At 46.9% G+C, this 14,037-nt stretch overlaps 1 protein-coding gene across 1 annotated transcript in view; it reads left to right on the forward strand.

The window, feature by feature from the left end:
• Positions 1-14,037, forward strand: part of LOC124020765 (attractin-like) — a 187,728-nt gene that overhangs the window by 132,405 nt on the left and 41,286 nt on the right. Inside the window, 4 exon segments of the mRNA XM_046336026.1 lie at positions 3,146-3,198; positions 5,134-5,228; positions 5,345-5,423; positions 11,840-11,997. Of these exon segments, the coding sequence (XP_046191982.1) occupies positions 3,146-3,198; positions 5,134-5,228; positions 5,345-5,423; positions 11,840-11,997 (385 nt within the window).

Consider the following 14,037-nt stretch of genomic DNA (forward strand, 5'->3'; position numbering starts at 1 on the left):
TAGTACATAGCAGTAAGTCTGTTTCACTGCATACAGTTCAGACCACTATCACTGTCTGACTGACTCAGTACAGTTCAGACCACTACCACCTGTATGACTGACTGACTGACTCAGTACAGTTCAGACCACTACCACCTGTATGACTGACTGACTGACTCAGTACAGTTCAGACCACTACCACCTGTGATGACTGACTGACTGACTCAGTACAGTTCAGACCACTACCACCTGTATGACTGACTGACTGACTCAGTACAGTTCAGACCACTACCACCTGTACTGACTGACTGACTGACTCAGTACAGTTCAGACCACTACCACCTGTATGACTGACTGACTGACTCAGTACAGTTCAGACCACTACCACCTGTATGACTGACTGACTGACTCAGTACAGTTCAGACCACTACCACCTGTATGACTGACTGACTGACTCAGTACAGTTCAGACCACTACCACCTGTATGACTGACTGACTGACTGACTGACTCAGTACAGTTCAGACCACTACCACCTGTATGACTGACTGACTGACTGACTGACTCAGTACAGTTCAGACCACTACCACCTGTCTGACTGACTGACTGACTGACTGACTGACTGACTGACTGACTGACTGACTGACTCAGTACAGTTCAGACCACTACCACCTGTCTGACTGACTGACTGACTGACTGACTGACTGACTCAGTACAGTTCAGACCACTACCACCTGTCTGACTGACTGACTGACTGACTGACTCAGTACAGTTCAGACCACTACCACCTGTATGACTGACTGACTGACTGACTGACTCAGTACAGTTCAGACCACTACCACCTGTCTGACTGACTGACTGACTGACTGACTGACTGACTGACTGACTGACTGACTGACTGACTGACTCAGTACAGTTCAGACCACTACCACCTGTCTGACTGACTGACTGACTGACTGACTGACTCAGTACAGTTCAGACCACTACCACCTGTATGACTGACTGACTGACTCAGTACAGTTCAGACCACTACCACCTGTATGACTGACTGACTGACTCAGTACAGTTCAGACCACTACCACCTGTATGACTGACTGACTGACTCAGTACAGTTCAGACCACTACCACCTGTATGACTGACTGACTGACTCAGTACAGTTCAGACCACTACTGACTGACTGACTGACTGACTGAGTACAGTTCAGACCACTACCACCTGTATGACTGACTGACTGACTGACTGACTGAGTACAGTTCAGACCACTACCACCTGTATGACTGACTGACTGACTGACTGACTCAGTACAGTTCAGACCACTACCACCTGTCTGACTGACTGACTGACTGACTGACTGACTGACTGACTGACTGACTGACTGACTGACTGACTCAGTACAGTTCAGACCACTACCACCTGTCTGACTGACTGACTGACTGACTGACTCAGTACAGTTCAGACCACTACCACCTGTCTGACTGACTGACTGACTGACTGACTCAGTACAGTTCAGACCACTACCACCTGTATGACTGACTGACTGACTGACTGACCACTACCACCTGTCTGACTGACTGACTACAGTTCAGACCACTACCACCTGTCTGACTGACTGACTGACTGACTCAGTACAGTTCAGACCACTACCACCTGTCTGACTGACTGACTGACTCAGTACAGTTCAGACCACTACCACCTGTATGACTGACTGACTGACTGACTGACTGACTCAGTACAGTTCAGACCACTACCACCTGTATGACTGACTGACTGACTGACTCAGTACAGTTCAGACCACTACCACCTGTATGACTGACTGACTGACTGACTCAGTACAGTTCAGACCACTACCACCTGTCTGACTGACTGTCTGACTCACTGACTGACTGACTGACTCAGTACAGTTCAGACCACTACCACCTGTATGACTGACTGACTGACTGACTCAGTACAGTTCAGACCACTACCACCTGTATGACTGACTGACTCAGTACAGTTCAGACCACTACCACCTGTATGACTGACTGACTCAGTACAGTTCAGACCACTACCACCTGTATGACTGACTGACTGACTGAGTACAGTTCAGACCACTACCACCTGTATGACTGACTGACTCAGTACAGTTCAGACCACTACCACCTGTATGACTGACTGACTGACTGACTGAGTACAGTTCAGACCACTACCACCTGTATGACTGACTGACTCAGTACAGTTCAGACCACTACCACCTGTCTGACTGACTCAGTACAGTTCAGACCACTACCACCTGTCTGACTGACTCAGTACAGTTCAGACCACTACCACCTGTCTGACTGACTCAGTACAGTTCAGACCACTACCACCTGTCTGACTGACTCAGTACAGTTCAGACCACTACCACCTGTCTGACTGACTCAGTACAGTTCAGACCACTACCACCTGTCTGACTGACTCAGTACAGTTCAGACCACTACCACCTGTCTGACTGACTCAGTACAGTTCAGACCACTACCACCTGTATGACTGACTGACTCAGTACAGTTCAGACCACTACCACCTGTATGACTGACTGACTGACTCAGTACAGTTCAGACCACTACCACCTGTATGACTGACTGACTGACTGAGTACAGTTCAGACCACTACCACCTGTATGACTGACTGACTCAGTACAGTTCAGACCACTACCACCTGTCTGACTGACTGACTCAGACCACTACCACCTGTCTGACTGACTGAGTACAGTTCAGACCACTACCACCTGTATGACTGACTGACTCAGTACAGTTCAGACCACTACCACCTGTCTGACTGACTCAGTACAGTTCAGACCACTACCACCTGTCTGACTGACTCAGTACAGTTCAGACCACTACCACCTGTCTGACTGACTCAGTACAGTTCAGACCACTACCACCTGTCTGACTGACTCAGTACAGTTCAGACCACTACCACCTGTCTGACTGACTCAGTACAGTTCAGACCACTACCACCTGTCTGACTGACTCAGTACATGTCGATCTACTAATACTTTTCATTCTGTCTTTCCTTTCACTTCTCTTTCCGTCATTATGTTCCTTCTCCGCTGTGTCGTCATTGACTTCATGGTTTCATAGTCAGTTGTGAAGTTGTTTCAAAATGAAATCCATCTCCTCTTTTATTCCCTTTCCTCCGTTTTCCCTCAGGTGTGAGGTGGAGAACCGTTACCAAGGAAACCCTCTGAAAGGAACCTGTTACTGTAAGTGGAACTCTAGTCTACATTCAGAGTAGAACATCACCCTGAGGCTGAGTCCTTCAGAGTAGAACATCACCCTGAGGCTGAGTCCTTCAGAGTAGAACATCACCCTGAGGCTGAGTCCTTCAGAGTAGAACATCACCCTGAGGCTGAGTCCTTCAGAGTAGAACATCACCCTGAGGCTGAGTCCTTCAGAGTAGAACATCACGCTGAGTCCTTCAGAGTAGAACATCACGCTGAGTCCTTCAGAGTAGAACATCACGCTGAGTCCTTCAGACTAGAACATCACGCTGAGTCCTTCAGAGTAGAACATCACGCTGAGTCCTTCAGAGTAGAACATCACGCCGAGTCCTTCAGAGTAGAACATCACGCCGAGTCCTGCAGAGTAGAACATCACGCCGAGTCCTGCAGAGTAGAACATCACGCCGAGTCCTTCAGAGTAGAACATCACGCCGAGTCCTTCAGAGTAGAACATCACGCCGAGTCCTTCAGAGTAGAACATCACGCCGAGTCCTTCAGAGTAGAACATGGAGTCCTTCAGAGTAGAACATCACGAGTCCTTCAGAGTAGAACATGGAGTCCTTCAGAGTAGAACATCACGCCGAGTCCTTCAGAGTAGAACATCACGCCGAGTCCTTCAGAGTAGAACATCACGCCGAGTCCTTCAGAGTAGAACATCACGCTGAGGCTGGGTCCTTCAGAGTAGAACATCACGCTGAGGCTGGGTCCTTCAGAGTGGAACATCATGCTGAGTCCTTCAGAGTAGAACATCACGCTGAGGCTGAGTCCTTCAGAGTAGAATATCACGCTGAGTCCTTCAGAGTAGAATATCACGCTGAGGCTGGGTCCTTCAGAGTAGAATATCACGCTGAGGCTGGGTCCTTCAGAGTAGAATATCACGCTGAGGCTGGGTCCTTCAGAGTAGAACATCATGCTGAGTCCTTCAGAGTAGAACATCACGCTGAGGCTGAATCCTTCAGAGTAGAACATCATGCTGAGTCCTTCAGAGTAGAACATCACGCTGAGGCTGAATCCTTCAGAGTAGAACATCATGCTGGGTCCTTCAGAGTAGAATATCACGCTGAGGCTGGGTCCTTCAGAGTAGAACATCATGCTGAGTCCTTCAGAGTAGAACATCACGCTGAGGCTGAATCCTTCAGAGTAGAACATCACGCTGTGTCCTTCAGAGTAGAACATCACATTGAGTCCTTCAGAGTAGAACGTCACGCTGAGTCCTTCAGAGTAGAACGTCACGCTGAGTCCTTCAGAGTAGAACGTCACGCTGAGTCCTTCAGAGTAGAACATCACACTCAGTCCTTCAGAGTAGAACATCGCGCTGAGGCTGAGTCCTTCAGAGTAGAACATCGCGCTGAGGCTGAGTCCTTCAGAGTAGAACATCACACTGAGGCTGAGTCCTTCAGAGTAGAACATCACGCTGAGTCCTTCAGAGTAGAACATCGCCTTCCCAGAAGAGTGGAGGCTGTTATAGCAGTAAAAGGGGGACCAACTCTATATTAAAGGCCATGATTTTGGAGTGAGATCTTAGACCGCAGGTGTCCCCATACTGTTGGCCATGTAGTGTATGTAGACTGGTTTGGTGCTGTAGATAATGAAGGAGTTTGAATAGTGGCGGAGTTACCCTTTAACAGCAATTGTCCACAACCACGTACCTTCAGTAAGTTGATGTTGAAAGGGAAATGCTGTAGAGCGTTGGGCCAGTAACGATTAGCGCGTTGGGCCACTAACCCAAAGGTCACTGGTTCCAATCCCAAGGCAACAAGGTGAAACATATGTTGATGTGTCCTTGAGCAAGGCATTTAACCCTAATGGCTCCTGTAAATCGCTCTGGATAAGAGCATCTGCTACAAAACTAAAATATCTATGGAGAGGAGAGTGGACCGCTGTTCTAACATGTAGCTGTGTTTATCTCCCTACCAGACACCCTGCTGATAGACTACCAGTTCACCTTCAGTCTGTCTCAGGAGGACGACCGCTACTACACCGCCATCAACTTTGTAGCAACACCCGAGGAGGTAGGACCACACCCATGCTGCTGGGGTTAGAGGTCAGGGGTCCGGCCATGCCCGAGGAAGTAGGGTTTAGCGTTAAGGTCAGATTATTTATCTCCTCATCCCTCTCTCCTCCGCAGCAGAATCGTGATCTGGTTGTTTTCATTAACGCCTCCAAAAACTTCAACCTCAACATCACCTGGGCCGCCAGCTTCACAGGTAACACACCTTAACATACCTTCATAGGTAACACACCTAAATACACCTTCGCAGGTAACACACCTTAACACAGCTCCACAGATAACACACCTTAACATACCTTCACAGGTAACACACCTTAACACAGCTCCACAGGTAACACCTTAACATACCTTCACAGGTAACACACCTAAATACACCTTCACAGGTAACACACCTTAACACAGCTCCACAGGTAACACCTTAACATACCTTCACAGGTAACACACCTAAATACACCTTCACAGGTAACACCTTAACACAGCTCCACAGGTAACACCTTAACATACCTTCACAGGTAACACACTTTAACACAGCTTCACAGGTAACACCTTAACACAGCTCCACAGGTAACACCTTAACATACCTTCACAGGTAACACACTTTAATACACCTTCACAGGTAACAGACCTTAACACACCTTCACAGGTAACACACTTTAATACACCTTCACAGGTAACACACCTTAACCCCAGGAAGAGTAGCTGCTGCCTTGGCAGGAACTAATGGGGATCCATGATAAACCCCAGGAAGAGTAGCTGCTGCCTTGACAGGACCTTATGGGGATCCATGATAAACCCCAGGAAGAGTAGCTGCTGCCTTGGCAGGAACTAATGGGGATCCATAATAAACCCCAGGAAGAGTAGCTGCTGCCTTGGCAGGAACTAATGGGGATCCATAATAAACCCCAGGAAGAGTAGCTGCTGCCTTGGCAGGAACTAATGGGGATCCATAATAAACCCCAGGAAGAGTAGCTGCTCTCTTGACAGGAACTAATGGGGATCCATAATAAACCCCAGGAAGAGTAGCTGCTGTCTTGACAGGAACTAATGGGGATCCATAATAAACCCCAGGAAGAGTAGCTGCTGCCTTGACAGGAACTAATGGGGATCCATAATAAACCCCAGGAAGAGTAGCTGCTGTCTTGACAGGAACTAATGGGGATCCATGATAAACCCCAGGAAGAGTAGCTGCTGCCTTGGCAGGAACTAATGGGGATCCGTAATAAACCCCAGGAAGAGCCGGCGCGTGCCGGCAGTCAACCATGTAACCTCCCACTCTGAGCCAGTGTTGTTGTTTATGTATGTAGCTGGTGAGCTAAGTTGTAGCATTAGCAATGTCTTTCAAAAGGAGACAACTCACCAATGCAAAGCGGAAATTCTGGATATTCTTTTAAATTCTGACAATTAGTCTGAGTATGAAAGTCAGGAATCAGATTCTGACAGTGAAGAGCTGCCCCCCAAACTTGTAGCCATTGAGAACCCTGAATCTGAGGACTCCTTGTCCACTGACAAAGTTCCCTTTGAAGATGCTGGTGGTGATGGAGGCAGACAGACAGTGGATGAGGTACAGGAGGGTCTGTGGTAGCTGGAAGGCCTCCAGCCATTTCACCCCTTCTGGCCCTGCTGTTTGCTTTGATGTGTCCCAGTCTGGAGTGCAAATCCCCTTCCCATTTCCCTCTGAGACAGAGTGCTTCAAGTTGTTTCTGACAGAGGAGCTGGTGGGAGACATAGTAGAGGAAACCAAACACTATACCTTGGAGCTACAGGAGAAGAGAGAGCCAGGAGTGAGGGGGAAACTCGCTAAATGGGTGACAACCACAATTAATGAAATGTATACCTTCCTGGTGACAGTCCTTCTCATGGGGAGAGTAAAGAAGAGAATACTGGAGCACAGATCCTATGTTTGCAACTCCCTTCTTTGCCACCCTTGGGGGGTTCGTGGCTCCTCATCTCAGCAAGGGACACTCTTTGTACAGTTGAAGTCAGAAGTTCACATACATTTAGGTTGTAGTCATTAAAACTCCACAAATTTCTTGTTAACACACTATAGTTTTGTCAAGTCAGTTAGGACATCTAATTTGTGCATGACATAAGTCATTTTTCCAACAATTGTTTACAGACAGATTATTTCACTTCTAATTCACTGTATCACAATTCCAGTGCATCATAAGATTACATACACTAAGTTGACAGTGCCTTTAAACAGCTTAGAAAATGATGTCATGGCTTTAGAAGCTTCTGATAGGCTAATTGACATCATTTGAGTCAATTGGAGGTGTACCTGCGGATGTATTTCAAGGCCTGCCTTCAAACTCAGTGCCTCTTTGCTTGACATCATGGGAAAATCTAAAGAAATCAGACAAGACCTCAGAGAAAACATTGTAGACTTCCACAAGTCTGGTTCATCCTTGGGAGCAATTTCCAAGCGCCTGAAGGTACCGCGTTCATCTGTATAGTAGTACGCAAGTATAAACACCATGGGACCACGCAGCCGTCATACTGCTCTTGAATGAGACGCGTTCTGTCTCCTAGACATTAATGTACTTTGGTGCGAAAAGTGCAAATCAATCCCAGAACAACAGAAAAGGACCCTGTGAAGAAGCTGGAGGAAACAGGTACAAAAGTATCTATATCCACAGTAAAACAAGTTCTATATCGACACAACCTGAAAGGCTGCTCAGCAAGGAAGAAGCCACTACTCCAAAACCACCATAAAAAGCCAGTCTACAGGTTGCACCATCCCAACCGTGAAGCATGGGGGTGGCAGCATCAGGTTGTGGGGGTGCTTTGCTGCAGGAGGGACTTCACCAAATAGATGCCATCGTGAGGGAGGAAAATTATGACGATATATTGAAGCAACATCTCAAGACATCTGTCAGGAAGTTAAAGCTTGGTCGCAAATGGGTCTTCCAAATGGACAATGACCCCAGTTACACCAGCTCTGTCAGGAGGCCTACAAACCTGACTCAGTTACACCAGCTCTGTCAGGATACCTACAAACCTGACTCAGTTACACCAGCTCTGTCAGGAGGTCTACAAACCTGACTCAGTTACACCAGCTCTGTCAGGAGGTCTACAAACCTGACTCAGTTACACCAGCTCTGTCAGGAGGCCTACAAACCTGACTCAGTTACACCAGCTCTGTCAGGATACCTACAAACCTGACTCAGTTACACCAGCTCTGTCAGGAGGTCTACAAACCTGACTCAGTTACACCAGCTCTGTCAGGAGGTCTACAAACCTGACTCAGTTACACCAGCTCTGTCAGGAGGCCTACAAACCTGACTCAGTTACACCAGCTCTGTCAGGAGGCCTACAAACCTGACTCAGTTACACCAGCTCTGTCAGGATACCTACAAACCTGACTCAGTTACACCAGCTCTGTCAGGAGGCCTACAAACCTGACTCAGTTACACCAGCTCTGTCAGGAGGCCTACAAACCTGACTCAGTTACACTAGCTCTGTCAGGATACCTACAAACCTGACTCTGTTACACCAGCTCTGTCAGGAGGAATGGGCCAAAATTCACCCAACTTATTGTGGGAAGCTTGTGGAAGGCTACCCGAAACGTTTGACCCAAGTTAAACAATTTAATTTAATGCTACCAAATACTAATTGAGTATATGTAAACTTCTGACCCACTGGGAATGTGATGAAAGAAATAAAAGCTGAAATAAATCATTCTCTCTGCTGTTGTTCTGTGGTGATCCTAACTGACCTAAAACAGGGAATTTGTACTCTGATTAAATGTCAGGGATTGTGAAAAATTGAGTTTAAATGTATTTGGCCAAGGTATATGTACATTTTAAATTTCAGACTTCAACTGTATGTGGACAATTGTTACAGCAGTTCCACACTCTTCCAGCATCTGCTCTTCAACAGCACAGGGGCCTGTGGCACAGTCAGGTTGAACAGGAAGGGGATGCCGGCATTCAGATGCAGAGAGGGGAGGTGGATGGGAGTGGAACGGCATTCAGATGCAGAGAGGGGAGGTGGAGGGGAGTGGAACGGCATTCAGATGCAGAGAGGGGAGGTGGATGGGAGTGGAACGGCATTCAGATGCAGAGAGGGGAGGGGGAGGGGAGTGGAACGGCATTCACATGCAGAGAGGGGAGGGGAGTGGAACGGCATTCAGATGCAGAGAGGGGAGGTGGAGGGGAGTGGAACGGCATTCAGATGCAGAGAGGGGAGGTGGAGGGGAATGGAACGGCATTCAGATGCAGAGTGGGGAGGTGGAGGGGAGTGGAACGGTCAACAGCTGGCAGTAAGGTGCTATGACAAACGAGACGTCCTCTCCACTGTCCATACAGCAGCCATGTCCTCTCCACTGTCCATACAGCAGCCATGTCCTCTCCACTGTCCATACAGCAACCATGTCCTCTCCACTGTCCATACAGCAACCATGTCCTCTCCACTGTCCATACAGCAACCATGTCCTCTCCACTGTCCATACAGCAACCATGTCCTCTCCACTGTCCATACAGCAACCATGTCCTGTCCACTGTCCATACAGCAACCATGTCCTCTCCACTGTCCATACAGCAACCATGTCCTCTCCACTGTCCATACAGCAACCATGTCCTCTCCACTGTCCATACAGCAACCATGTCCTCTCCACTGTCCATACAGCAACCATGTCCTCTCCACTGTCCATACAGCAACCATGTCCTCTCCACTGTCCATACAGCAACCATGTCCTCTCCACTGTCCATACAGCAACCATGTCCTCTCCACTGTCCATACAGCAGCATGTCCTCTCCACTGTCCATAAAGCAGCCATGCTCTCTCCACTGTCCATACAGCAACCATGTCCTCTCCACTGTCCATACAGCAACCATGTCCTCTCCACTGTCCATACAGCAACCATGTCCTCTCCACTGTCCATACAGCAACCATGTCCTCTCCACTGTCCATACAGCAACCATGTCCTCTCCACTGTCCATACAGCAACCATGTCCTCTCCACTGTCCATACAGCAGCCATGTCCTCTCCACTGTCCATACAGCAACCATGTCCTCTCCACTGTCCATACAGCAACCATGTCCTCTCCACTGTCCATACAGCAACCATGTCCTCTCCACTGTCCATACAGCAGCCATGTCCTCTCCATGTACAGCAACTATGTCCTCTCCACTGTCCATACAGCAGCCATGTCCTCTCCACTGTCCATACAGTCCTCTCCACTGTCCATACAGCAACCATGTCCTCTCCACTGTCCATACAGCAGCCATGTCCTCTCCACTGTCCATACAGTCCTCTCCACTGTCCATCCAGCAGCCATGTCGTCCACAGGGAAGGTGGACCACCCGACGGGAGAGAGACAAATCAAACCACACTGTGTACTATAACGTTGAAATGGGGAGAGTGGATAGGGCATGATAAACAGCTTGGTGGACTCTTGGTGCAGTCAGAAAACGACCACGTTGCATAAGATGTTTCCAGCTGATCGCCGCTCAATGTTCCCCGCCAACTAACAGATGAACAAGGTCTTTATTGTAGTTGGACGTGCAGTTCACATGAAAATGACAGAAACGATTCATGTAATACATTACTTTGGATAGAAACCCAGCCTGGATTTGAACCAGGGTGTCTGTAGTGATGCCTCTAGCACTGAGACACTGTGCCTTAGACAGCTGCGCCACTTAGGAGTCGTAAGGACAGGGTAGCTTCGAAATGCAACACACGCTAATACTTCTCCCGAGGCAATTAGCATTGTTTTACAGGGAATATACACAAATATATTATGTTCCCTACATACAGTGAGCTACATTAGAAATATATTATGCTCCCTACATACAGTGAGCCACATTAGAAATATATTATGCTCCCTACATACAGTGAGCTACATTAGAAATATATTATGCTCCCTACATACAGTGAGCTACATTAGAAATATATTATGCTCCCTACATACAGTGAGCCACATTAGAAATATATTATGCTCCCTACATACAGTGAGCTACAAATCGAAACGACATGCAGAAACTATTGTAACGGATCAAGGCACTTACTTTGTTAGAAAGTCACACTTTTCCAAAGTTAACATTGGTAACGAAAACAATGACTGCAACAAACAGAAAATGTGAACACGTGTGCAGATCCTGTTCTGACGGGACATTTTTTATTTATTTGACCTTTATTTAACTAGGCAAGTCAGTTAAGAACATTTTTCTTATTTTCAATGATGGCCTAGGAACAGTGGGTTAACTGCCTTGTTCAGGGGCAGAACGACAGATTTGTACCTTGTCAGCTCGGGGGTTTGAACTTGCAACCTTCCGGTTACTAGTCCAACACTCTAACCACTAGGCTACCCTGTTGAAGCAAATGTCTGACTTGAACTGCACTTGTGAAGTGCTTGGGGAATTTTGTCTGGGTCAGAAATGTCCAAAGAAATGTATTGTCCGCAAAAGTAAAAATGACTACTTTGATGGTAATGAATGAATGAACACACCTCAATTCAAAATGTTATTAGAAAATAAAAACCTGTTCCAAACTTCTACTAGTGAGTAATTAAAGATTTCTAATTAAGGTTTCTCTCAACCTTGGTGTGATGTGTTGATGATATGTCCACTGAAAAAACGTGTTCTTTCTCTCTCTACCCCCCTCATCCCAAAGCAGGTACTCAGACAGGCGAGGAGATCCCAATCATCTCCAGGAGTAACATTAAGGAGTTTAAAGACAGTTTCTCCAACGAGAACTTTGACTTCCGCAACAACCCAAACATCACCTTCTTCGTCTATGTCAGCAACTTCACCTGGCCCATCAAGATACAAGTAGGTGACATGAGACACACACCCCCAACCCCATCCCCTCTGATGTGTGGGGGTGTAGAGTGGTGCTCCAGCAGCTATCTGCTAGATGTGTGGGGGTGTAGAGTGGTGCTCCAGCAGCTAACCTGTAGATGTGTGGGGGTGTAGAGTGGTGCTCCAGCAGCTATCTGCTAGATGTGGGGGTGTAGAGTGCTTTAAAATATATATATATATAAAAAATACACTGCTCAGAAAAATAAAGAGAGCACTAAAATAACACATCCTAGAATGAATTAAATATTCTTATCAAATCAAATCAAATCAAATTTTATTTGTCACATACACATGGTTAGCAGATGTTAATGCGAGTGTAGCGAAATGCTTGTGCTTCTAGTTCCGACAATGCAGTGATAACCAACAAGTAATCTAACTAACAATTCCAAAACTACAGTCTTATACACAGTGTAAGGGGATAAGGAACATGTACATAAGGATATATGAATGAGTGATGGTACAGAGCAGCATACAGTAGATGGTATCGAGTACAGTATATACATATGAGATGAGTGTGTAGACAAAGTAAACAAAGTGGCATAGTTAAAGTGGCTAGTGATACATGTGTTACATAAGGATGCAGTCGATGTTGTAGAGTACAGTATATACATATGTATATGAGATGAATAATGTAGGGTAAGTAACATTATATAAGGTAGCATTGTTTAAAGTGGCTAGTGATATATTTACATCATTCCCAAAGTACTGAGATGCGCCGACTGAGATGGCCGCCTCGCTTCGCGTTCCTAGGAAACTATGCAGTTTTTTGTTTTTTTACGTGTTATTTCTTACATTAGTACCCCAGGTCATCTTAGGTTTCATTTACAGTCGAGAAGAACTACTGAATATAAGATCAGCCAACTCACCATCAGTACGACCAAGAATATGTTTTTATTACAAACAGGACAACGGAATGGGCATGCAGCGACCCAAGGAAACGACTCCGAAAAAGAGGGAAACGCGGCGGTGTTCTGGTCAGACTCGAAAAAGGGCACATCGCGCACCACTTCCCAGTATTCTTCTTGCCAATGTCCAGTCTTCGACAACAAGGTTGATGAAATCCGAGCAAGGGTGGCATTCCAGAGGGACATCAGAGACTGCAACGTTCTCTCTTTACGGAGACATGGCTTACTGGGAAAACGATCCAGGGCGGACAGCCAACGGGTTTCTCCACGCATCGCGCCGACAGAAACAAACATCTCTGGTAAGAAGAGTGGAGGGGGCGTATGCCTCATGACTAACGGGACATGGTGTGATGAAGGAAACATACAGGAACTCAAATCCTTCTGTTCACCTGATTTAGAATTCCTCACAATCAAATGTAGACCGCATTATCTTCCAAGAGAATTCTCTTCGATTATAATCACAGCCGTATATATCCCCCCAAGCAGACACATCGATGGCTCTGAACGAACTTTATTTAACTCTTTGCAAACTGGAAAACATTTATCCGGAGGCTGCATTCATTGTAGCTGGGGATTTTAACAAAGCCAATCTGAAAACAAGACTCCCTAAATTTTATCAGCATATCGATTGCGCAACCAGGGGTGGTAAAACCTTGGATCACTGTTACTCTAACTTCCGCGACGCATATAAGGCCCTGCCCCGCCCCCTTGAAAAGCTGACCACGACTCCATTTTGCTGATCCCTGCCTACAGGCAGAAATTCTCCCACGCTGAGGTCTGTCCAACGCTGGTCAGACCAAGCTGACTCTACACTCCAAGACTGCTTCCATCACGTGGACTGGGACATGTTTCAGGTCAGATGGGAATATTGAATACGCTGATTCGGTGTGCGAGTTCATTGAACGTGCGAAGATGTCGTTCCCATAGCAACGATAAAAACATTCCCTAACCAGAAACCGTGGATTGATGGCAGCATTCGCGTGAAACTGAAAGCGCGAACCACTGCTTTTAATCAGGGCAAGGTGTCTGGCAACATGACTGAATACAAACAGTGCAGCTATTCCCTCCGTAAGGCTATCAAACAAGCTAAGCGTCAGTACAGAGA

The sequence above is a fragment of the Oncorhynchus gorbuscha genome, unplaced genomic scaffold (assembly GCF_021184085.1).
Source record: "Oncorhynchus gorbuscha isolate QuinsamMale2020 ecotype Even-year unplaced genomic scaffold, OgorEven_v1.0 Un_scaffold_904, whole genome shotgun sequence".
Lineage (NCBI taxonomy): Eukaryota > Metazoa > Chordata > Actinopteri > Salmoniformes > Salmonidae > Oncorhynchus > Oncorhynchus gorbuscha.